Consider the following 25839-nt stretch of genomic DNA (forward strand, 5'->3'; position numbering starts at 1 on the left):
ATTTCCTTATTTTAGCCAAGTTGTTCTGGAGCTCGATATCATTTAGGCACAGACAAATTAGACTGTTTGCTTTACTAAAACCCAAAGTGAGTAGCTGTTGTGGTGATAAGCCACAAGAGTGAAGTTTTTGATAGACAATTTTAGTCCAGGCACTCTTGTGACAATCTTGCAGCAATAGGGATATTAGACCAGGGGGATTTGAGTTTAGGTGAAGCCAATAGTTAAGAGTCCTGTGCCAGATCCGTAATTCTACTGAGGGAAGATTAGCCTCTAGGTGCAATGATGCGTTTGGGACATAGATTGGTACAGTACTTGAAATGAAAAATCTTCTTTTCATCCACCAGTAGCTGTGGTAATTTAAGTGTGGTTCCAAAAGAACATAGACACTTCTTTTTGAAAGTGAATTAATCAAATATTTATTTAAATTTTACAGAACAATTATTTTTAAAATGGATGGTTATGCTTAATGAAAAGGATACAATGTAAAAACAACAACTCTCAACTCAGTTATTATAATTCAGACTGTTTAATAGGCTGCTGTCTCTTTAATGAAAAGGGGGGTAGCTTTGAGAGTTTCATTCCCTGCCTTTCAGACCAATAGCCATTACACTGACTCAACTCAGTTTAAAACCATGTTCACTAGGTCCTGATGACTGCAATTGCAAGTCTTCTCGTAAAAAACTTACTTTAAATATTTATACTACAGTCATACCTCGGTTTAAGTACGCCTCGGTTTGAGTATTTTCAGTTTAAGTACTCCGCGGACCTGTCTGGAACGGATTAATCCACTTTCCATTACTTTCAATGGGAAAGTTCGCATCAGGTTAAGTACGCTTCAGGTTAAGTACGGGCTTCCGGAACCAATTACACTCATTCCTTGGGTTAAATATGCTTCAGGTTGAGGTTGAGTACTCTGTGGACCCGTCTGGAACAGATTAATCCACTTTCCATTACTTTCAATGGGAAAGTTTGCTTCAGGTTAAGTACGTTTCAGTTTAAGTACTCCACAGACTGTCTGGAATGGATTAATCCACTTTCTATTACTTTCAATGAGAAAGTTCGCTTCAGGTTAAGTACGCTTCAGGTTAAGTACAGACTTCCAGAACCAATTGTGTTTGTAAACCGAGGTACCACTGTAATAAACATCATTTTGTATGCAGTTTTTACTAATATACTCATGGGGGAGAATCCCCCAATATTTTATTGTTATTTTCACTAACATATGTATTTTTAAGCAGCATTCAGTTCATTCTTTACAACAAATGGTTTTTTGAAGGATTCCTTCCTGCAGGCTTCTTCCTCTGAAGGCTGATTTCTTTTTGATTTCCTGTATTCTAGATGTTCTTAACTCTTCTTTTTCATGTTTTCAAAAATTGTTTAACTTGAGGCTTTACTAAAACCTTAAGCAAAGCATGGGCTGTTGGTGGTTGGAAGGCGTTTGTCTGATGCCTTGCTATTTTCCTAATACCTAAATGCCATAGTATTCTACACAGTATAAGGAGTAGCTTAGTACAGTAGTACCTCGACTTACGAACGACTCGACAACCAAATTTTTCTACTTACAAACGGGGCAAATGGCCACACGCTTATGCATTTCTTGACATCTGAACGGAAACCGTGGCGGTTTTAGATAGGGTTTTTTCGACTTACGGATTTTTAGATGGGGTTGCTTCAACTTACGAATTTTTCCATTTCCAATGCATTCCTATGGGAAATCGCGTTTCCAATGGCGCTTTTCGATTCATGAATTTTTCGACCTACGAAGGTGCCTTTGGAATGGATTAAATTTGTAAGTCGAGGCACCACTGTAAAGTTAAATATCAATAAAACAGCTGCTCAATTGAGGCAGCAAGAAGGCTACTTCTATCATGAAAGAAGTTTATTTTGTTTCTAGCTCCAGTGCACAGCATTATTTCTGGTGTCATTTTTTCCTCTTGTATACCATTCCAAACACATTTTCAGATTTGGCAAACATAATTTATTTAACAATTCCATTAGGAACCCCAAGACTGGAACCCGTGATTATCTACCTCTTTAATTACTATCAAATGCCTGGTACTTCATTCTTCTTGTCCAGCTCCCTGTGGGATTCATGGGACACAAACAAGATTAACAGCAAACAAGACTGTTATAAATATACCCAGCACCATGTGGGGTAGGGGAAAGGGACTGGGAGCAGAAACAGTCCTCCAGGTTGATCTCTAATAGTTTCTATTATTCACTCCAAGACTCAAGTAAAGAAGGCTGTTAGTCATGGAGACACTATATATAGTGTTGTAAAATAAAATAGCAGAATATCTGTGTAAAAAAATAAAATTAGCCTTGCAGTGAGAATGGTGGTTTTAGTGGTCTTCCTGCTGGCATTGCTTCCTCACAAGTTATGGAAATCTCATGCTGCGAAATGTAGGGTTTCCCATCCACGAGACCCACAACACATGTACCATCAGTCCGGAGACCTCATCATTGGTGGCATTGCAACTCATGGTAGCTTTTTCGACAGTTCAATTGCTTTCACTGAAGAGCCTCCGCCAGCATTGCTTGAAGATTTCTTGTAAGCACTTATTCTTTATTTGTTTTAATCTCTCTGTATTTTGTCACTGAAATGAGCAGTGGTAGAACTACAGTCTATAAAGAGTGGCTTCTTGTCTTAGATATATAAAAATGTAATACATTAATAGAATGCAGAAGTGGAAAAAGCCCACCTCTGGGATACATTTAAGTCTTCAGAAGCTATTTTATTTTTCTTCACTATACTATCTTCTCTTGGTACTTTCCTTGGCTGTGTTACAAAAATTCTACTGTGATTTCTTTGCTCCAATGTATGTCTAACTTCTTTCTATTCCCACACTTCTGTTCTGCTATTTTAAAAGGTAAAGGGACCCCTGACCATTAGGTCCAGTTGCGGACAACTATGGGGTTGCGGTGCTCATCTCACTTTACTGGCTGAGGGAGCTTCCGGGTCATGTGGTCAGCATGACTAAGTCGTTTCTGGCGAACCAGAGCAGCACACGGAAATGCCGTTTACCTTCCCGCCAGAGTGGTACCTATTTATCTACTTGCACTTTGACATGCTTTCAAACTGCTAGGTTGGCAGGAGCAGGAAGCGAGCAACGGGAGCTCACCGCATTGCAGGGATTCGAATCACCGACCTTCTGATCGGCAAGCCCTAGGCTCTGTGGTTTAGCATGGGGCAAATTAGACTCATGTTATCAAGAAACCCTACTTTAAAGTGTATTCCTTAGTGTTTAACACTCAGAAACGTCATTCTGCACATGAGTTTGCAGTGCAAGGGTTTATGAAAGCATGGCAGAAGAAGTGAACAGTGACACAGACTAGATAGTCTCATGAACAGAAGGTGTAAGTGTAACAAAAGGGGAAGAGTAGGAGAGCCTACTTAATGTTGGTTCAAGGAAAAAAGTATAAAGAGGGAGTATTTCCTTTGATGCCAAGAGCCAAGTTTGGGGCAATTACTATTTGGTGAGAGAACCTCATAAGAGATTTAAAATCACAAAATAGACAGCAAAGTAAAGTGTGGAAATATAGGCTGTAAAACATTTAAGATACACCCTTCCAAGTGAGTTCCAAAATTGTCCCCTTTAAAAGTTCCTTCCAAAGGTTACCTCTTCCCCCAGCATAGGAAAAGACCACATATGGTAAGTTAAGAAAATGGCTTACTTACAAACTCTCCAAAGGTCAAATTAATGTGCTTTTGCATACATGAGTCAGAAATGCTGCACAGGCAGTAAAACGTGGCTTAATTACCAAGTGATAAAAGTTCATAAATTATTGGAACATGAAAAAGGCTGGTGAGAGCTGTGTGGCTGAGCTGGAGCAACAGCTCAGATGGCCTCACATGCTGAATTATCAGGTAGACTGGGGGAGGAGCAAAGGTTTGATTACCTATTTCCTCCTCAGGCAAGGGAAAGTGACATTGCTACTTACCCCTAAGGTAAGGGGAAGTGACTCACATGTTAGCTAGGAGAACAATAATCAGTTACTTATCAACTAGTTAAAGCTCAGAGATGGTTCTTCTTGCTTCTCTAAAGCTTCAGTGGAATCTTCCACTTTCACCAGTGCACAAGCATTCCCATTTTCAATGCCAATTGTACTTAACAATGGCTTCATCTACTGTTGGGCTCTCTGCTTTCTGTCCTAGCAGTCCCAAGGGGCAGCAGCCACCACAGCTCCTGGGGAACAGAAACAAACCACAGCTTGCTTTTTTATATGTAGGCTGGGCACAAAATCAAAATTTGTCATCTCTATATGGCAACAAAATGTACTCTTGGATCACCATAAGAACCCTGTATTTTCAATCTTCCATCTCCTCTAAAATGGGGAAATCACTGGAATTCACCATTTCTTTCTCTGTCTCTTGTTTCCTTTGTCTCTTCTCTTGGCTCTCTGTCCTACCCCTTGTGTTATTGAAACACTGACTCGTTTTGAGTTTGTTCCATTGTAGTCAGTACTTCTGATTCTGTAAACTGACACAGATACCTAGTACCACCCTTATTTGGAATCAGGAATCTTTCTCTCTTTTTCCCGTAGCTGTAATTGAACTGTTGATCCAACGGTTTATATATATAGAGAGAGATCACTTTCTCATATCCATTTGTACCTGCTGTACATATTAATTAACTTCCTCATATTTTGTAATAAAATATAGAGGCATTCGTTTATCTAAAACTCAGTCTGTGGTCTGTTACTAATCTCCCTTTAGTGGAAGTGCAACATCCTCATAGCACTCTGTTACTCCATTCACAAGATTCCCCCACTCCCCCCCCAAAATGGTGACATATGTGTATACTTTTGGAGAAGTGTGATATGCGTTATTAAGGACAATAACATCTTAAGAAAAATAGTGCATTAGGAGTGCAATCCTAGGTTGGAAAGGCAGATGTACAGCAGCAAGAGAAGTAGATATGGTGGACTTTATTTCTCCTCCCCGTGGTTGTGTTATTTATTCTGCCCAACCCTAAAAAATGGTTCTAACAGTGGAAATAACTTATGAAAACTCTTGACTGGTAGAGATGGATGGTGACGGTAATCCCACAGGAGAAATTGGATTTGGGTTTTGCTGTGTTTTCCATGGGCCTCTGCAACTTTTATCTGTCAGCTGAAAAGCACTTATGTGCAATCCTCACTGCATTTAGTTTGTGGATTTGAGGGTTAGCAATTATCATTATCCTTATCATTATTTATACCCCACCCATTTGGCTGGGTTTCCCCAACCACTCTAAGCAGCTTATAGCATTTCTAAAAACATAATAAAAACATGAAGCATTAAAAACCTCCCAATACAGGGCTGCCTTCAGATGTCTTCTAAAAGTCAGATACAGTTGTACCTTGGTTCTAGAATGGAATTCCATTCCAGAAGTCCATTCGACTTCCGAAAACATTCGAAAAACAAGGGGCGGCTTCTGATTGGCCGCAGGAGCTTCCTGCACTCAATTGGAAGCTGCAGAAGTGCCGTCGGACGTTCAGATTCCAAAGAATGTTTGCAAACCGGAACACTCACTTCTGGGTTTGCGGCATTCGGGAGCCAAAACATTTGAGTCACAAGGCATTCGACAACCAAGGTATGACTGTAGTTGTTTATTTCCTTGACATCTGAAGGGAGAGCGTTCCACAGGGAGGGCCCCGCTACTGAGAAGGCCCTCTGCCTGGTTCCCTGTAACTTTGCTTCTTGCAGTGAGGGAACCAGCAGAACACTCTCAGAGGTGGACCTCAGTGTCCAGGCTGAGCAATGGGGTTGAAGACACTTCTTCAGGTATACTGGGCCGAGGCTGTTTAGGGTTTTAAAGGTCACCACCAACACTTTGAATTGTACTTGGAAATGTAATGGGAGCCAGTGAAGGTCCTTTAGGACTGGAGTTATATGGTCGTGGCAGCCACTTCCAGTCACCAGTCTAGCTGTCACATTCTGGATTAGTTGTAATTTTCGAGTCAACTTCAAATGTAGCCCCACATAGAGCACATTGTGGTAGTCCAAGTGGGAGATAATCAGAGCATGCAACACTCTAGTGAGACAGTCTGCAGGCAGGTAGGGTCTCGGCCTGCGTACCAGATAGAGCTGGTAGACAGCTGCCCTGGACGCAAAATTGACCTGCACCTTGAAGGACAGCTGTGAGTCCAAAATGACTCCAAGGCTGTGCACCTGGTCCTTCAGGACCAGGGAATCCCCCACACCGTTCAGGACCAGGGAGTCCCCCACACCCACCCTCCCCCTGTCCTCCAAGAACAGTACTTCAACCTCAATCTGTTAGCTGCCATCCATCTGCCAACCGCCCCCAGATGGTAATATAATAATAATAATGCTGAAGAAGATGCAGAACATAGTGGGTTTATTATTATTATTTAGATGTGGAATAGTTTGATACATAATGCAACTTTCATTCTAGTGCAGTGCCAAAGAATTACCAACACATTCTGGCCTTGGCATTTGCAGTGAATGAGATAAATGAAGACCCTCTGATCCTACCCAATATCACCTTAGGCTTCCACATCTATGACAGCTATTTCAAGGCAAAGCAGACCTACTATTCTACAATGCTTCTTTTATCTACATTGGAGAGATTTGTTCCGAACTACAAATGTGACATCCAGAATAAGCTGACAGCAGTGATTGGAGGACTAGACTCCAAAATCTCTGTAGCAATGGCAAATATCCTTGATGTCTATAAGATTCCACAGGTAGGTAAGGCACACATGCTCATTTGTATGTGTGAATAGTGCAGAATTAATATATATTTACTTATTTATTTATTTCAGATATGTATATACTGGTTAACGCTTGGATTCTTAATAGATTTCCATAAATGATAATTAGAATTAGAATTCATCATAGAACCAAAAACATAGCTTTATCATACTTTTGAATGTTTTGTGGAATAGAAAAGATTTCAAAGTGCAAAGGAAGCACATCAGGACAGAGAAAGAGGGGAGGTTCACTACCCAAGTGTTGGGGAAATATTGGGGTTCAAGCCCAATGCCTGGAATAGTCAACAGAATCCAGACACCAATTTTTCATAAAATTGAACATTTGTTTAGTCAATGAGATATATGTGGATACAATTTTGCAAGGTCTCCTGTATGTAGGCATTGCACCCTATAATACATTGCCATAAACTCTGGGTTGGATCACCAATGTACACATACATATTTATATCTTTTAAAAAATATTTGTTTCTGGCTGCTTGTGAAAGAGCATGAGTTCTGAGGAAAGAAGTTCCTATACCAACCATAAAAGGACTTTGGTTAGACCCTATTGTCTCTTGGTCAGCCCTGTATCTATAGCATGGGATAATAGTCACTAACTTTATGAGGTTGACATACACTTTGTGTCTTAATGTCAGGCATACCTGCCAAGTCCCGGACTGCAGAATCTGGGACCGGCAGCCGCATGACACCGGAAGTGGCATAGACGCAACTTCCGGTGTCACTTTGCCCATCTATGAGCACCAAAAATGGCCACCGCCGACACCGGAAGTTGTGTCTACACACTTCCAGACATGCGTAGACATGACCTTCGAAGCTGGCGCCAGCCATTTTCGGTGCCTATAGATGGGCAAATCAGGGGGGGGAAATGGCCGCTGGCAGGAGAAGAACGGGAGAATAACAGGAGACGAAGTGATACAGGGGACCACTGGGAAAAGGTAAGAAAAATTGGGGGTTTCCCGGGGAAAACGGGGTACTTGGCAGCTATGATGTCAGGGCTGGAGAACCTTTTTCAGCCAAAGGGCTGAAAAAGGCAAAATTCTGAGGGCCACATGGTGGTGGGCTGGGAAAGAATAAGAAGTCGGTGGGTCAATGAATGTAAAGTTTAACTTTGTAGTGTAGGCTAGTTTCGAGACAAAGAGGCATTATCATAGATTAAGGACTCACTCTAGCTAGGCAAAAACACTCATTGTAAGAAGCAGGGCCAGTGACAGGTGTGGCCTGGGGAGAGTTCTGAGGCACAGATAAAGAGGCCTAGGAAGCTGCATTTGGTCCCTAGGCCTGAGTTTCCATACCAGAGAATTAATTGACCACTACACATGAAACTACAGTTTATAAATTGCTATACCTATCTCTCCCTCTTAAATCTTAATCTCTGTTCAGCTCGTATATGGTTCTGCTCCAGTGATGAATGATAAAGCCCCAGGACTTTCTTTCTTCCAGATGACCCCCAAGGAAACACTTCAGTATTCAGGGATGCTCTCATTGTTACTGCATTTTGGTTGGATATGGATTGGGGTCATTGTTATGGACACAGACAATGGAGAGAGATTTGTGCAAATTGCAGTGTCACTGTTCTCCCAGAACGGTATTTGTTTTGCCTTCATAGAAGTGCTCCCCTTTTCAATTTCTTTCACTGAATTTGATGATAAGTTAGAACATGGGTCAAAAATACACGCTAAAGCCATGGGCAGCAAAGCCAATGTAATAGTGTTTTATGGGGAATCTAATGCTATGATGTATCTGAGATGGTTTCCATATCTGTCAAAAGAGGAACATGAAACAAATATATCGAGAGGTAAAGTGTGGATATTGACAGCCCAGATGGAGCTCACTTCATTGGCCTTTCAAAAGAATTGGGATACAGATATAATCTTTGGTGCTCTCTCTTTCACAATTCACACCACTGACCTACCAGCGTTCAAGCCATTTGTTGAGCGCATCAATCCCTCCAGGACAAAAGGAGACAGTTTTATCAGAGACTTCTGGCAGCAGGCTTTTGGCTGTGTATTCTCAAATACTGTTTTGGAGAGGGTAGATGGATACATTTGTACTGGTGATGAGAAACTGCAGAACCTTCCTGGAACTTTTTTTGAAGTGAGCATGACTGGTCACAGTTACAACATCTACAACGCTGTCTATGCTGTGGCCCACGCTTTGCATGCCATGGCCTTGTCTAGAGTAAAGCACAGTGCAATAGTGGATGGAAGGGTTTTGAAGCTTCAGAATCTTCAGATGTGGCAGGTAGGGGCCTGAACATCATCATATAACTTTGCATGGTATCTTACGTAGGTCTTACAAAAGGCCCCCAAAGAGTGTAGAATCCTATCCCTCATATTGATCGCAAGATCATATTAAACCTATAGAAAAGTAAAAGTATAGGGTGTTTATAAACATGTGCAATTGATCAAGCACAAATACTTGTTTTTTTGTTTTTGTTTTGTTTTTTTGGAGCTGCAACTGGAATAGCAACTTTGCTGCAGAGCTTGGTAATCCAAATGACATTTTGCAGCTAGGCTAGGAGTAAGTTTTCTGTAGCCCCTAGAAAAAGCTGTAAAATTTTATGGCATGACATGACCTTCTCAGATAGTTGGTGTTGGCTGCTATGAAATTATTATAATTTATTATTTATTAAATTTGTATAGTTCTATACCTGTAGATCTCAGGGTTTTTCACAACATAAAATTACAATATAAAAAAACACACAAAATACACCCCCACACAAAACATTTAAAAGGGCATTGGGTGTCAATCAGCCAAAGGCCTGGTTGAAGAGGAATGTTTTTGCCTGTCACCTAAAGGTTCATAATGAAGGCACCAGCCAAACCTCCCTGGTGAGAGCATTCCACAAACAGGGAACCACTGCAGCAAAGCCCATTCTCATGTTGCCACCTTCTGGACCTCTTGTGGTGGAGGAACACAAAGAAGGGCCTCAGAAGGTAGGTTGATATGGAGAGAGGTGGTTGTTGAGGTATTGTGATCCTGAGCAATTTAAGGCACTTTGAATTGGACCTGGAAACTAATTGGCAGCCACTGCAGTCAAGCCAGGATTGGGGTGCTCAAACTGTCTTGCTCCACTGAGCAACCTGGCCACTGATTTCTGCACCAGCTGAAATTTCTGAACCATCTTGTGGTCTCTAAATTTACATCATGAGCAGCCTACATTCATGTAATTTTGTGGATTCACATAGCGATTCCTCTGCCACATTCCATGGCAGCATTCTGATGCCACATTCAGACCTTCATTTGCAAAATCCACCTCTAGACTTCCTTAAATTATTGCCTTTTCCTTTGCAATCTAGCTCCATCAATTTTTGAGAAGTGTCTCATTTAACAACAGTGCTGGGAACAGGATTTCTTTTGACCATAATTTGGAATTATTAGCAGAATTTGATGTTATCAATTGGATAGTTTCCTCAAATCAAACCTTTCACAGAGTGAAAATTGGGACTGTGGATCCTGACAGTCCTTCAGACCGAGTGCTGACCATAAATGAAGATGCCATCACATGGCACAAGTGGTTTAACCAGGTAGGATCTGACTGTTGGCAGCTTTGGAAATCTCCCATTATTGAATAGTACTGCCTCTCTGTGTGGAAGTGCAAAGCAAATTTCTGTGAAAAATCGTTAGCTCTCTTTTAACAATTATGTTAGAAACTAGCCTTCTGTAAGGTAAAGGGACCCCTGACCATTAGGTCCAGTTGTGACCAACTCTGGGATTGCGGTGCTCATCTCGCATTATTGGCCAAGGGAGCTGGTGTACAGTTTCCAGGTCATGTGGCCAGCATGACAAAGCCGCTTCTGGTGAACGAGAGCAGCACACGGAAATGGCATTTACCTTTCCACTGTAGCGGTACCTATTTATCTACTTGCACATTGACGTGCTTTCGAACTGCTAGGTTGGCAGGAGCTGGGACCGAGCAACGGGAGCTCACTCTGTCGCAGGGATCCGAACCACCAACCTTCTGATCGGCAAGCCCTAGGCTCTGTGGTTTAACCCATAGTGCCACCTGCCTTCTGTACTGTGTGATAAATTTAAGCAAATTGGGTATCACCCAATCAGTTTTCCAAAATCTGTCAAATATCCGAGAAGTGAATGTGGATAAAAATAACAGATATATATATATATATATATATATATATATATATATATATATATAAAATAACAGATATATATATATATATATATATATATATATATATATATATATATATAATAGAAAATAATGAACTTGTAAATGAAAAAATAATATGATGCATTGCAGTATATTGAATATTATGTTAAAAGGAAGGTTCTTAATCCTATTTGTAAAATACATTGTGTTTTAATTAAATATAATTTGAATTCTGAAATACTGTTCGTTGACAGACTAGGGTAATTTATGCTTATGTTTACATTTATACCTTAATCAATGTTACTTGGGAAAATGAACAGCAACAAAAATAAACAAAAATGTGTTATAAATATAGGCATAATACTACAGTATATACAAGCTTTGAATTGCAGTTTGTAAGATCGAACCCATTCATACATGAATGAAATGCCTTCCTGCTATAGACAGTCTTGGGGGGGGGGGACACTAAGTAGGGTTAATAATTTTAAACTATTTATTCTCATTAGGCACAGCCTGTTTCTGTCTGTACAGAGAGTTGCCATCCTGGTTTTAGGAAGAAAGGGAGGGAGTCGGAGGCATCTTGCTGCTATGATTGCATCCCTTCCCAGAAGGAGAGATTTCCAACCAGAGAGGTATGAAATATATTATTTAGGTTTATCAAAAGAATGGGTGCCATCCAGAGGAATATGCTTATAACTGTGAATGCTTCAAGGTTACTTTTTTGTTCTTTGATTGATAGATTTGTTAAATGGTTTGGTGAACTGGATCTAAGAAGGAGCTGCAGCTTAGGGAGAATTTGGTCCATGTGGTATCATTTGGACCTGGTTATTGTAAAGAAATTAATTCAATTAAAATTGCAATGCATTATTAGTAGTGCTGCTCTGCTGATATATCACCAAAGAAAGCACCATTCAAAATTTTTATTGTGGTGCACCTCAAAATCGGGATTCTCAAATTAGTGGTGCTCCTTGGCTATAAGCTACAAATTTTGTCTGTTGTTTTTTTAAAGAAAAGCCCATTAATAGAGAAATTTGCAGCTATATTTTGCTTTAGCAGCTATCATTCGTGTTTTTGTGAATGGCACTGCAACATCCTTTACTTTGGTCTTTCTTTAAACAGTGCTTAGATGCTGCAGGAGATGAACAAAAGTTCCCCCTTTAATGATCATGGGTCTTCTGCTACATTTAGCACTGTAATCTCAGGCTGCTTAATACATCATTGTTTTTAGTACTAACAATGCTGCTTAATATCTTTGAGGCTCTAATCTACATTTGAGAGTTCCAGCACTGAACATGAATATGAATTTGTACAAACAGTTTTGACAGTGTGAAGGAAACAGTTTTATCCATCGTGTTGAAATGTTATGGCATATTTGTAAAATAAAGATCTTGGCTTTTGTATTTTAGACATGAATGACTGCATTAAATGTGCTGATGAGAAGTATCCAAGCAAAAGTCAGGATTTATGTATTCCTAAGTCCGTAACCTATTTGTCATATGGGGGACTGCTAGGACTTGGCTTAACCTGTTTTGCTCTAGCCTTTTCTTTCACCACTGCTCTGGTGCTAGGAATATTTATAAAACACCATGACACTCCCATCGTCAAAGCCAACAACCAGAACCTCACCTATACTCTCCTAATCTCTCTCCTGCTCTGCTTCCTTTGTGCACTGCTATTCATTGGGAAACCGCAGAAGATGATGTGTCTCCTCCGACAAACTGCTTTTGGCGTCATCTTCTCTGTGGCTGTTTCTTGTGTGTTGGCCAAAACTACCACAGTGGTCCTGGCTTTCATAGCCACCAAACCTGGATCTAGGATGAGGAAATGGGTAGGGAAGAGGCTAGCTAACTCCATTGTGCTTTTCTGCTCTGTTATTCAAACTGGTATCTGTGCAGTATGGTTGGCAACCTCTCCCCCCTTCCCAGATGTGGACATGCACTCAGTGACTAAAGAAGTTGTCTTGGAATGTAATGAAGGGTCTGTGACTATGTTTTACAGTGCCCTGAGCTACATGGGCTTCCTGGCAATTGCCAGCTTCACTGTGGCCTTTTTTGCCAGGAAGTTGCCTGACACTTTCAATGAAGCAAAGTTCATCACTTTCAGCATGTTGGTCTTTTGCAGTGTTTGGTTGTCCTTTGTTCCAACCTACTTAAGCACCAAGGGAAAATACATGGTTGCTGTGGAGATCTTCTCCATCTTAGCCTCCAGCATTGGATTGCTAGGTTGTATCTTTTTTCCAAAATGTTACATTATTCTGTTGAGGTCTGAGCTGAACAACAAGGAACATCTAATGAAGAGGAAAGGCAGAATGATTTGAATATAGAATTAAATATAGCACAGAAGCTGCTTTGTGCGCGCGCCTCTTATACATTGTGTCTACACTGCAAAATATTTCTAAGAGGTTTTTTCCAAAAATGTGACCTGGACAAATATTCACTCAAATTCCATCAATTTCATCTAATATAAAAATTCCAATGGAAAAGAGATCCAAAAATCTTCCTAAATGGATACGATGTATCAAGTAAAGTACATTACATCAACATATATTCACTTACATACTATGCCCACCAAACCTGGTGGTAGGTTGGAAATGCCAAAAAGGAAAAGCTAATCATACCAGGCAACAGCAGCCACATCACTCGTATAAGTGCTTGGGAAGAAAAAGGCTGTGATGAACACCAAATTATAATATAATATTTATATGATCTTACCAAAATACCAGATATTAGAAATGTATTTTTATACTGTAAACTACTCTGTGATAGTCTGATGAAGGATATAAATTTAATAAATATATAAAAGTAAGATTCACTCATTTCCTGTGTTTTCAAATTCAACTATTTTGCAAAATAATTTGCAAAATAAGTGTGTACAGGAGAATAAAAGCTATCCAAATGTTAAATTATTAGACCTTCAACAGTCAGGCAGTGATGTAGCCTGCCCATATCCATGTTCACAATCTGAGGACAGGTGGGGAGGATTATAGCCATTCGCATCTGTAATCAATAAAGTTGTGGCCTATTTGAACCAAATTATAAATTGCTGTCTTTTCTGGACGTTCATCAGCTAGGGAGCGACAGGGTCACGGGGCCTTGGCATGCAATTCTTAATACACTTTTGACATAAGGGATTTATTTCCATATATCTTGTACTGACGTAAGTACAAGATATATGGAAATAAACTCATTTTGTCAAAAGTGTATCAATTGTCGAAGGATAGCTTCAGTGGTTTCCCTGCAATGGGATGAAGTGTATGAAAAATAAAATAAAACAAGGATTCACCAGCTACAGCCATCCCTGCATCTGGAAAGTTTGACTTCAGTTGTTTGTGCTGTGGTGGCCTCCTGTCTCATCTACTGCAATGTGCTTATGTGGGACCATCTTCAAGGGAAGATGGTCCAGAGACCTCAACTATTATAGAACTAGTGTTATTCAGCCCGTTCAGTAAACGGGCGCTAGAACATGTGAGAGGAGCGGCAGCCTTCTGAAGCCCGCTTCCTCCCGAGTAGACCTGCCTTCCCTCCCTCTCTGCGCTCGGCTGCTGCGTTTGCTGCGTCTGGGAGGAGAAGGGGATGCAGCCTTCTGAAGCCCGCTTCCTCCTGAGTAGACCTGCCTTCCCTCCCTCTCTGCGCTCGGCTGCTGCGTCTGGGAGGAGAAGGGGAGGCAGCCTTCTGAAGCCCGCTTCCTCCCGAGTAGACCTGCCTTCCCTCCCTCTCTGCGCTCGGCTGCTGCGTTTGCTGCGTCTGGGAGGAGAAGGGGATGCAGCCTTCTGCAGCCCGCTTCCTCCCGAGTAGACCTGCCTTCCCTCCCTCTCTGCGCTCGGCTGCTGCGTTTGCTGCGTCTGGGAGGAGAAGGGGATGCAGCCTTCTGAAGCCCGCTTCCTCCCGAGTAGACCTGCCTTCCCTCCCTCTCTGCGCTCGGCTGCTGCGTTTGCTGCGTCTGGGAGGAGAAGGGGATGCAGCCTTCTGAAGCCCGCTTCCTCCCGAGTAGACCTGCCTTCACTCCCTCTCTGCGCTCGGCTGCTGCGTCTGGGAGGAGAAGGGGAGGCAGCCTTCTGAAGCCCGCTTCCTCCTGAGTAGACCTGCCTTCCCTCCCTGTGTGTGTGTGTGTTTGTGCATGAGAGAGAGAGAGAGAGAGAGAGAGAGAGAGAGAGAGAGAGAGAGAGAGAGAGAGAGAGAGAAGCGCACAGGTCTATCTCGCAGCCTCCTCCTCGCACTGCTGCTTAGAAGCGAGTGGTTGGCGGCCGCAGGTAGGTAAACGGTAGGCAGAGGGGTTGGGGGGGAGAGCGCGCGCGTGTGCGCGGTCTAAGTCTCTGGTCCAATCCCTGTGTCCCTGGGGCACATGCACAGTAACCCAGGGACACACGGGACAACTTGGACGCAGGGACACTTGGACTTTATTATATAGGATGTATCTGCTAGGCTGGTAAGTGGGAAGCCTGATGGGATAATGTGTCACTGGTCCTGAAAGCAGTGCACTGGCAGCCAATGAGCTAGTTGGCTTAATTCATGGTGTTAGTACTAGCATATAAGGTCCTAAATGGCCTGGGATCTAAGTACAGTGGTACCTCGGTTTATGAACACAATTGGTTCCGTTCATAAACTGAAGCGTTCATAAACTGAAGTGAACTTTCCCATTGAAAGTAATGGAAAATGAATTAATCCGGTCCAGATGGGTCCGCGGCGTTCATAAACCGAAAATTCATAAACCGAGGTGTTCATAAACCGAGGTTCCACTGTACTTAAAAGTGTGCCTTCCCCAGTATCAACCATTTTGCACTCTACAATCGGAAGGTGCAGTTTTGTTGATGGTGCTACCATTAGGGGCAGCTGCCTGGTTGGCATTGATGCATGATAGTCTTTTCAATGGGAGCACCCCATCTGTGGAATACCCTCCTTGGTGAAGGTATCCACTACTTCTCTCATTTTGAATTTCAGGAGGGGGGCGGGTTCTGTTTTATCTTTCCAAATCACATTGATTCAGCCTGGCATTTGTGATTCCTGTGAATCCCACTTCATGCGTATATTATAAAGAATGGAGACAAGATGAAACCAACTGTTCAGACATGAGCAGAACCCGCCAGTGATACTTTCTGTAACAGACCCTGTGCCTGTGGCTAGGAGTAGAAACACAATATCCCTGACTCCTGCATTTCAGAGTCAATTCAGTTGGATGCCATGGTCTGTGGTATCAAAAGTTCTTGAGTGAATCGGGAAAATCAACAGGGTTATGCTTTCTAATGCTTTTTAATGTATTTTGGTATTTGATGGAAGCCGCCCAGAGTGGCAGGGAAAACCCAGCCAGATGGGTGGGGTATTATTATTATTAACAACAACAACAACAACAACAACAACAACAACAACAACAACAACAACAACGGGAAATGTTTAAGCATGTAGGTGACCAGCCAATCCTCTCTACCAAAGCACTGTGTCCACATCCAGAGGCTTCATTATCTGAAAAAATGACCCCACACAAAATGATCAGATGTTGCTCCAGACCATAGCTGCCAAGTTATCCCTTTTTTAAAGGGATTTCCCCTTATGCTGAATAGGCTTCCTCGCGAGAAAAGGGAAAACTTGGCAGCTATGCTCCAGACATCTACACAGGACTAGTATCAAGAGAGGTTCAGTATGAATATGAGCAGCTTTACCCACAATAGGTAAACCCACAATGGGTAAACCCACAATGCCTTGCCAATTTGTCAGAGCAGGCTCCTGAGTTTTTGTTTTAATCACTGTAAAGATTCAGACACTCAAAGGAGAAATATCAGTCCAGTTACTTTGTAGTGAGTGCAGCTTCCCACCCACCCCAAGGTCTCAGTGTTCTGCTGATCTTCTTCTTCTTTCTTCTTCTTCTTTGGCGATCACTCATAGCCGAGTGAGATTGTCTTCCATAAACACGATTTTAACAATGGGTCCGTAAGTGACTGTGGAGGCCAATTCTGGATCCACATGTCCTTCCACAGTGGGGACATTGGTTTCCAGGCAGGAGTTGATCACGGTGTGGATTTGTTGGCCACCAGCATTACGCTTTCAATTTTAAAGTTCGGAATAGAGTAGTTGCTTTGGAAGACGATCATCAGATCGTTCTTCTGATAATGCTGGGAGCAATCATGTGTGCTGGTGGGAGGTCAGAGGGCAATTTGACCGTAAGGCTGCCATACGTTCAGATTTTCTTGGACATTACTGGGATGTCAATGGTGGAAGTGACGTTCGGGGGGATTTCCAGGAAGCGGAGGTTTGTCCTGGATCTTCAGCAAGCTCAACAATTTTGGGGTGTCCTGGTTTTTCTTTTTGAAATATGGGAACCCTACCTGACCATGACTCTGAATAGTTGATACAAGGCCTGGTTACTGACCCCACTTTTTTCTTTTCCCTTTCCAGCCATCACCACCTTTTTGAAGCCAGTGGACACATTTGGAATTTTAAAAAAGTGCTGTGGGCACCAGTCACAAAAATGGCTGACATGGTCATAGCATAGCTGCCAAGTTTTCCCTTTTATCGCGAGGAAGCCTATTCAGCATAAGGGGAAATCCCTTTAAAAAAGGGATAACTTGGCAGCTATGGACATGGTATATCACAAAATGGCTATATTGGGGACATCATATAATACAAAATGGCCATTGTGGGGAGGGAGAGAATAATGACTTCAATTTAGGAGAGGCTGAGCTAATGCCAACAGGAAACGTTGTGGTTGTTTTGAAAATAGTGTCCTTGTCTTTCTCATTTCAAACCTTTTTGCCCCTTCCTTTCCTAACTGAAAGAGAAAATCTGTGTCAACCCCCCCCCCAAAAAAAAACAACTTTCCAGAGTATGAGACAAACAACTTTGTTCATTTGCACAGGGGCTTTCCTATTTTAACTCAACAATTACATTTAATTTAGCAATTGACTTCTCAATTAAAGGACAGTAATTAGTTCTGATATTCATCCAAACCTCTGTGGAATTTGCATGGCCATTACCAAAACAAAGAGCAAAGACTGTGAAGGATGTCATAAATATACCCAGTACAATTCAGAGCTGGGGAGGAGGACTGGGAACAGGGGGGTGTTCACAGCTCTGATCTTGGATATTCCAGGCTTCAGGCTTATCAGGAAAATGTAAAACATTCAAATCATGAAGTTTTAACCACAGAAGCTGCAGTTCTTGTGCTATAAAAGTGGGGGGACTTTATGTGCAGAGGAAAGATTTGTCTTGTATCGAGGATGGTAGTTTTAGTGCTCTTGCTGCTGGCACTGTTTCCTCACATGGTATGCAAGGCTCACACTCTTCAGTGCAGTATCCTTTATCCTCACTCTCCACTTCACACATATCACCAGTCAGGAGACCTCATCATCGGTGGTGTGGCTTATCATGCTGGCATCGTCACCAGTTTACTACCTTTCACAGAAGAACCTCTGCCAGTGTTGACGGAACCATTTGTGTAAGGTCTTAATAACTGTTTGCTTTTCTTGTCTTTTTCAGGCACTAGGGTAATAAGAAGCCTTGAAACGCTGGCTCCTTGAATTGAGCTGTAGGAAAAAGCTAAAGTGTTTAAGGCAAGGGTTGAGGGTCTGGTGAGAAAAGGTAGCTTTATAAAATAAGTTACAGTCATTGCACACACAGAATACAAAAGCATAAAAATAAAGAAAGCATAGAATGACCCCCCCCCCAAAACCCACCCCATCCTCCTGATCTTTAAACAGTATTCTTTTTACAATTCTGAATAAGAACACTATAGGTTCTGATATCAGTCTTTCTTCTAAGATAACATTAATAACTGGCTATCTTAGCTTCCAAAAGCCATTTGCAGATTTACAGATTTATGTACAATAGATAAAATCTCATTCATCGTATTTAGAATTATCATCGGGGGTTGATACAATAGCTATATCACCTTTAAACAATTTTCCTGCAGTAGAGAAGCTACAATAAAGTTACAATAAACAATCATTCCTAGAATTTTCTTTAATAAATTTGCTGCTTCTTTTTCCTATTATGATAATTTTGCAAATGCAATGCCTGACGGTATATTTTGGAATCTGCTTTCTTTGGGTTATTAAACAAAATATTTTCAAACCATGAGAACTCTTGATAAGTTGTCATTCTCCTCACCACCCTCCTAATTTAAAATGTATAATTTCTGAGTATTCAATTAGTAATGGTGCTCATTGACATGTTGAAAAGTTTTCTGTACTTTTATCCAGTCTCTTTGTATACTGTACACCATGATACATATATTGGTCAAAATATCCTAATCGTCCTTTGTTGAAATTTGAACACAAACACTGGTGTTGTTTATCTTTTTATAAATATATATACCTTATAAATGCTATAATACCTACTTTTTGACATTGCTTTTTTTAAAGTGTGGGATAACTTTCTGAAACAGATTCTCACTTTCATTTCAGTGTAGTCCCTAAGCATTACCAACACATCCTGGCTTTGGTTTTTGCAGTAAAGGAGATCAATGAAAATTCTCTGATCTTACCCAATCTCACTTTGGGTTTCCACATCTATGACAGTTATAACAGCGCAAGGAGGACTTATCATGCCACAATGCTGCTTCTATCAGCACTGGAGAGATTTCTCCCTAACTACATATGTGAGCAACAGAAAAATCTAATAGCAGTTGTTGGGGGACTGGATGCCCAAATTTCCATCCACGTGGCAACTCTCTTGAGTAACTATAAGGTTCCACAGGTAGGAATCTCTCTGTCTGTAGGTGAGTGGGTGTAACATGGGGAGTTAACACATATATTCTTAGACATACTGCATTTCTGTTCTATAATTCAAAGACGTTAATGTGTGCCTTGCAAAAAACAAGACAGACTTATTTTTTCCATGCATCTCAGAGCCAAATTTGAAAAACAAGTTTAGTCCGATGTTGTTGATAGAGTTTTTATGATGCTGTCAGTTCTGCTGTTTCTTTTGTTTTATTGTTTTGATCGTATTATATTCAGGAGGTTAAAAGAAAGCTTAAACTGTAGAAGAAAATATTCTTCATAGTACATTCACCATTGAGGGGAAAATTAAGCGCAAATAAGGACTACATAAAAACTATCAATGTATGGAAGAACCGCACCTTGCCAGGTGAGCTCTGAATGTAATGTTAAGAAAAACAAGTGCTCAGAACTTGAGTAACTAATATCAAGGCAGCAAGGAGAGTTCAAGGGAGATAAGCATTCACTATTTATGTGGACATCCAGGTAGACACAATTAGGGGGAAACACAATTAGAGGCAAGGGAAAGCAATGTGTAGTTGGACATGCACTCTTGATTGTAAGAAGGCTGATTTCAAAAAAGGTTAAATAACTACTATGTGAGATCTCATGGTCAGAAATACTCAGAGAGAAGGGAGCCCAAGATGGATGGGAGTTTCTTAAAGGTGAAATATGGAAGGCGCAAATGCAGATGATTCCAACAAGAAAGAAAAGTGAGAGACATCTAAAGAAACTAATGTGGCTGCATAAGGAGCTTACAGATGAGCTGAGATTTTTTTAAATAAAAAAATCCTCTTGTCCTCTATAGCCCCCACACTCCACAAATAACTGTTCCAGATATACCGTAGGGAGCAGTGGTTTCCCTTGAGGGGAGCAGGAATCAACAAAATGTAATTCCCTATCTTGCTGACATATGGCTTTCATCTGAAAAGGGAGCAACACTGGTTTCTAACCTACATGGATATGTTTTGAAACCTTCAATATGCAATATACAGTATATCTGATTATTGTTGTCTTTCTTCATCTCTTCAGCTCATATATGGCTCTGTCCCATTGATGAATGAGAGAAACTTAGGACTTTCTTTCTACCAGATGGTACCCCATGAAGCCCTTCAGTACAAAGGGATTCTTTCTTTGCTTCTGCATTTCAGGTGGACATGGATTGGGGTCCTTGTAATGGATAATGAAAATGGTGAAAGATTTTTGCAAGCTGTTTTGCCAGTATTTAACCAGAGAGGTGTCTGCTTTGACTTTACAATAAGAGTCCCTATGTTAACTTCTGTCTCTGAACTGAATGAAATGCTAGAAGATGGGACAAGGATACACAATGAACTAATGAATAGTACAACCAATGTAGTTGTGTTTTATGGTGAATCTAATTCCATGGTGTTTTTGAGATGGCTTCCCTATTTTTACAGAAATCCACCACGCCTACCAAAGGGCTTAGTGTGGATATCAACAGCTGAAATGGAGCTCACTTCCTTGGGTTACCAAAAGGATTGGGAAACAGAAATATTCCATGGTGTCCTGTCCTTCACAATTCATTCCAGTTACGTCCCCAATTTCAAACCATTTCTTGAGAGCCGAAATCCTTCCATTACAAAAGAAGATGGTTTTATCAAGGACTTCTGGCAACAGGCATTTAGCTGTGTATTCTCAGATCCAGATGTGGAAGATGTGGAAGGGGATATTTGCACTGGGGAGGAGAAACTGGAGAGCCTTCCAGCACCATTCTTTGAGATGGGCATGAATGGCCACAGCTATAGCATCTACAATGCTGTCTATGCTGTAGCCCATGCTTCACATGACAAGTTTTCATTTAGATTCAGAGCAAAGGAAGGCAGAGGAGGCCAGAAGTATCAGAATCAACAGTTGTGGCAGGTAATAGGCTCACGTGACAGAGCATTGCAACTGTATAATCTATCTCTGATTCCTAAAGAGTGAGCACATTTATCATGAATATTTTCTCACTCAGAATGTTGTACCCAACATTCAATCTTATTATGAAAGGTTCAGCTGTGTCCTCTTCTAAATTCTGGCCATTCCCTTATTCAAACTAGATCCATCACTTTCTCAGAAGTGTGTCCTTTAACAACAGTGGAGGAGACAATATTTATTTTGACCAAAATGGGGAGTTAGTGGCTGGATTTGATATAATCAACTGGATTGTTTCTTCAAACCAATCATTTCACACAGTGAAAGTTGGGAGTGTAGATGCCAACCAAGTCTTCAGAATCAATGCAAATGCTATTACATGGTACGACCAGTTTAACCAGGTAGGCCCCAATTGTTAGCCATTTGAGTATTATTGCCACTCATCTTCCAAGTCCCTGAACAGGGAAACTGAGTGAACGGCAACACTCCCACTGAATTCTTTGAGACTCAGGGTATTCCTGCACAGAATGTTGACAATTGACCTCTCCCAGAGGGAAGTTGATCAGCAACACTTTGAGGAGCACTCTGGCTCCCATCAAGTTATGTGGGAGCCAGCACATGGTGGAGGGACCATGAGATAGCAATTCCTGCTTTGCCTCAGGTGGTAAAATAGGATGAGGTGTATCTGACTTCATTCATAGATTACTGAAAAGAGATATGACTTTAGTAACAAATGAAATGTTCACACAAAGAAAAGGATTCTAACCTCATTATTATGAACATTATTTTTTGGTTTTCTCTTTTATGGATTAGTCCCAGCCTCTTTCTTTATGCACTGAGAGGTGTCACCCAGGTTTTAGGAAGAAAGTGAAAGAAGGAAAGCCATTTTGCTGCTATGATTGCATCTCATGCCCAGAAGGGAAGATTTCAGATCAGGAGGGTAAGTATCTGATATACGAGATCACTTGAATCAGAGTATTAAAAACAGATCCATTTAATAAAAATGATGAAACCTTCTGTGTATCTATATAATGGGTAGTTCTGGTGATATCTTAGCATAGAAGAAAACTTTCAAAGGTAGTGTTTAGCATCACCTACACATTGAGGTTTCAAACACATTACCTGTTTGTTTGCTTTGTAAAAAATGAAGCTTGTGGACCCCTCCCCCCCCCAAAAAAACTTAGTAGTTCTGGCTCATACATTTGTGAAATGGACACTTAACTGTTGTAATGTAGTTTAAGGGGCCCTGCCTTCAAAGAATTTCACTTCCTTCAATGGCTGTGAAATAAGGAGATAACTCTTCCAGGACCACATCATTTTCCTATATTTTATGAAATATATGAATGTTTGTCTGTGCATTTATATATATATATATATTATTTACTTCTACCCCCCTTCTCCTCTCCTTCCCCTGCCTGAACTTTTTCACAACCTCTGGAGGGCTACGAAGAACAACTACCATTGACTTATAGGTGTGACCAGAAACCGTAAATGCTCAAAAATTAATTAATGAAGGAAGAAGGGGAAAATAAACAGAATACAAGAACCAATCAAAATGTATCAATTACCAAATATATGGTTCTTACATATTTTATGGTCATGACCTAAGATTAGATCATATTGTGACCAGGTATTAACTGAAATAAATGTAACAATGTGGTATGAAGTGTCAAGAGATGCTCAGCGTAGCTTTAGAGCTACAAAAACACTGACATTGCTATATCATATGAACATAGAATCTTATCTGTCAGGAAAGAACAATTACAGCATGTTGCTGAGACTAAGGCTACATGTTTTCTTTTATAGACATGAATGACTGTAATAAATGTTCAGATGAAGACTATCCAAACAGGAACCAGGACATGTGTATTCCCAAGGATATAAGCTTCTTGTCTTATGAAGAACCTTTGGGCATCAGCTTAGCTTGCTTTGCTCTTTCCTTTTCTTTGATCACTGCTCTGGTGCTGGGAACATTTTTGAAGCACCACAACACGGCCCTTGTCAAAGCCAACAACCGAGACCTCACCTACACTCTCCTCATCTCACTCCTACTTTGCTTTCTTTGTGCATTGCTATTTATTGGCCGACGTGACAAGGCGACCTGTCTCCTCCGACAAACTGCTTTTGGCATCATCTTCTCAGTAGCTGTTTCTTGTGTGTTGGCAAAAACCATCACAGTGGTTCTGGCTTTCATGGCTACTAAACCAGGATCCAGGATGAGAATATGGGTGGGAAAGAGACTGACCAATTCTGTTGTTATTTCCTGTTTTCTTATTCAAGCAGGCATCTGTACTGCGTGGCTGGGATTCTCACCCCCATTCCCTGATGTTGATATGCACTCAGTGGCTAAGGAAGTTGTTCTAGAGTGTAATGAGGGATCTGTGGCTATGTTTTACTGTGTCCTGGGCTACATGGGTTTCCTGGCTCTTGTCAGCTTTACTGTGGCTTTCTTTGCCAGGAAGTTACCTGACAGTTTCAATGAAGCAAAGTTCATTACTTTCAGTATGCTGGTTTTTTCCAGTGTCTGGTTATCTTTTGTTCCAACCTACCTCAGCACCAAGGGAAAATACATGGTAGCTGTGGAGGTCTTCTCTATCTTAGCTTCCGGTGCTGGTCTTCTGGCTTGCATCTTTGCTCCCAAATGCTATATTATTTTGTTGCGACCTGAGTTGAACAATAAGGAACATCTAATAAGAAATAGGGCATGAAGAATTTGCACATCTTCATCATACCTTTTAGTTTTTAATTTTATAGTTGCTCTGTGTAGATTTTCCAACAGATTTTCACATCTAATATGACACTTCTCAAAGTGTCCTGAGTCATGTGGTATTAAAAAAATCCTCTATACTTTCCAGAGAATGTTAATATGTAGCTAAAGTATGAGAAAAACCTTTCTTGAGAATATAACAACCAACCATTCCTTTTTTTCTGGGGGTACTCAAGAGATATGAGCTACCAGCCCATTTTTTTTCCTAGAAGAAAAGTTTTGCAAATGTTTCTTAATTCCAAAAGGACTCCAAATCCTTCGCTTAAGAATTGTCTTTAATGTAACAATTAACTACACAATTACCTAGTCAGAAGCACAGTAATTAGTTACTGTGTTCAACCAAACCCCTGTGGAGTTTCAGTTGCCACTAGGAAAACAAAGAACAAAGACTGTGAAGGTCTTCCTAAATATCCCAGTGCAATTCAGAGGTAAAGAGAGGGACTGGGAACAGGCAAAAGCCTACAGTTCTGATCTTGGTTATTCCAGGCTTCAGACCTCTCAAGGAAATGCAAAATGTTCAACTTGGGCAGTTTTAATGGCAGAGGTCTGATGTTTCTGCTGTAGAAGAAAATATAGGTTTTTATATGTAGTACTGAGGATGGCGATTTTAATCATTTTCCTGCTGGTCCTGTTTTCTTGCATGACATGCAAGGCACATATTGTTCAATGTAATATCTATTATCCTCCTCTTCACACATTTCACCATCCAGGAGATGTCATCATTGGTGGGGTTGCTTATCATGCTGGATTCATCATCAGTGAAATACACTTCATGGAAGAAACCCAGCAAAAACTGGGAGAACAATTTGTGTATGGCCCTACTGACTGTGTTTGGCCCTTCCCTCCTATGTTTTTGTGTATGGCCCTTCCCTCCTATGTTTTTTATTCACTTATTTTATTTAACAGACTATTGCCACAGGGTGAATGGGTGCTATTGCTGCAGCCTTAGAAATCTGGCGTCTTGGCTTGGGCTGTAGGGTAAACATCACTGTATTTCCCGCAGTAGTAGGCAATATTGTGCCCATGAGATGTTGTTGAACTGAACTAGAAGTTCTTATCAGCCCCAGCCAGGATCCCTCTGGACATGTAATCTTCAGGTTATGGCCGCGGCAAACACGGAAGTGTATACTTCCTGGTTTCTCTGCACACACATGTGCACAAACACTCTGTGCCCCTTGCCCATGCATAGAAACGCTCAATCACGCCACGCACATGCGCAGAAGCGCACCTCTATTTACGTAATTTCTGGGGTGTTAACAGACTCCCAGAATGAAGTAAATTCATATCCCAAAGGTCCACTGTACATCTATGTTTGCCATCGATAGCTAAGGCACATGTCCCTCCATAGTTACTTTCCTCTCTACTTGTGTCTCCCTGTTCATCTCCACTCTTACCTCAGTTGGCTGCCTTTTCTTCTTTTAATCAATTTTCTTCCTTCCTTAAAAAAATTGGACTTATCAAAAAGTTTGCTTGAGGCTTGTTCAGTCCTTTTTACTCTATCGGTCATTTATTTAAAACTTCTTTTGTCCCCGTTAAGGAGATTTGCATGCTAATACAAAACTAATGCAGCAATCCAATGTGCAAGAAGCTGGTGTAAAGCAAACTGGTATAAATTAAAGCAGCATAAAGTTACACCAGATCCAAACCTAATCCAGCAGAAAAGCA

At 41.1% G+C, this 25839-nt stretch overlaps 1 protein-coding gene and 1 pseudogene across 1 annotated transcript; both read left to right on the forward strand.

Annotated features, from left to right (window-relative positions):
• Positions 1-2435: 2435 nt before the first annotated feature.
• LOC118095453 (vomeronasal type-2 receptor 26-like) lies at positions 2436-13145 on the forward strand (annotated as a pseudogene).
• Positions 13146-19227: 6082 nt separating this feature from the next.
• Positions 19228-24115, forward strand: LOC118095454 (vomeronasal type-2 receptor 26-like). The gene is made up of 3 exons (XM_088655974.1): positions 19228-19512; positions 22221-22347; positions 23214-24115. Exons 1-3 carry the CDS (start codon positions 19369-19371, stop codon positions 24113-24115), a joined length of 1173 nt encoding a protein of 390 aa, XP_088512100.1. The 5' UTR covers positions 19228-19368.
• Positions 24116-25839: the final 1724 nt, after the last annotated feature.

Source organism: Zootoca vivipara, chromosome 12 (assembly GCF_965207765.1).
Source record: "Zootoca vivipara chromosome 12, rZooViv2.hap1.1, whole genome shotgun sequence".
Lineage (NCBI taxonomy): Eukaryota > Metazoa > Chordata > Lepidosauria > Squamata > Lacertidae > Zootoca > Zootoca vivipara.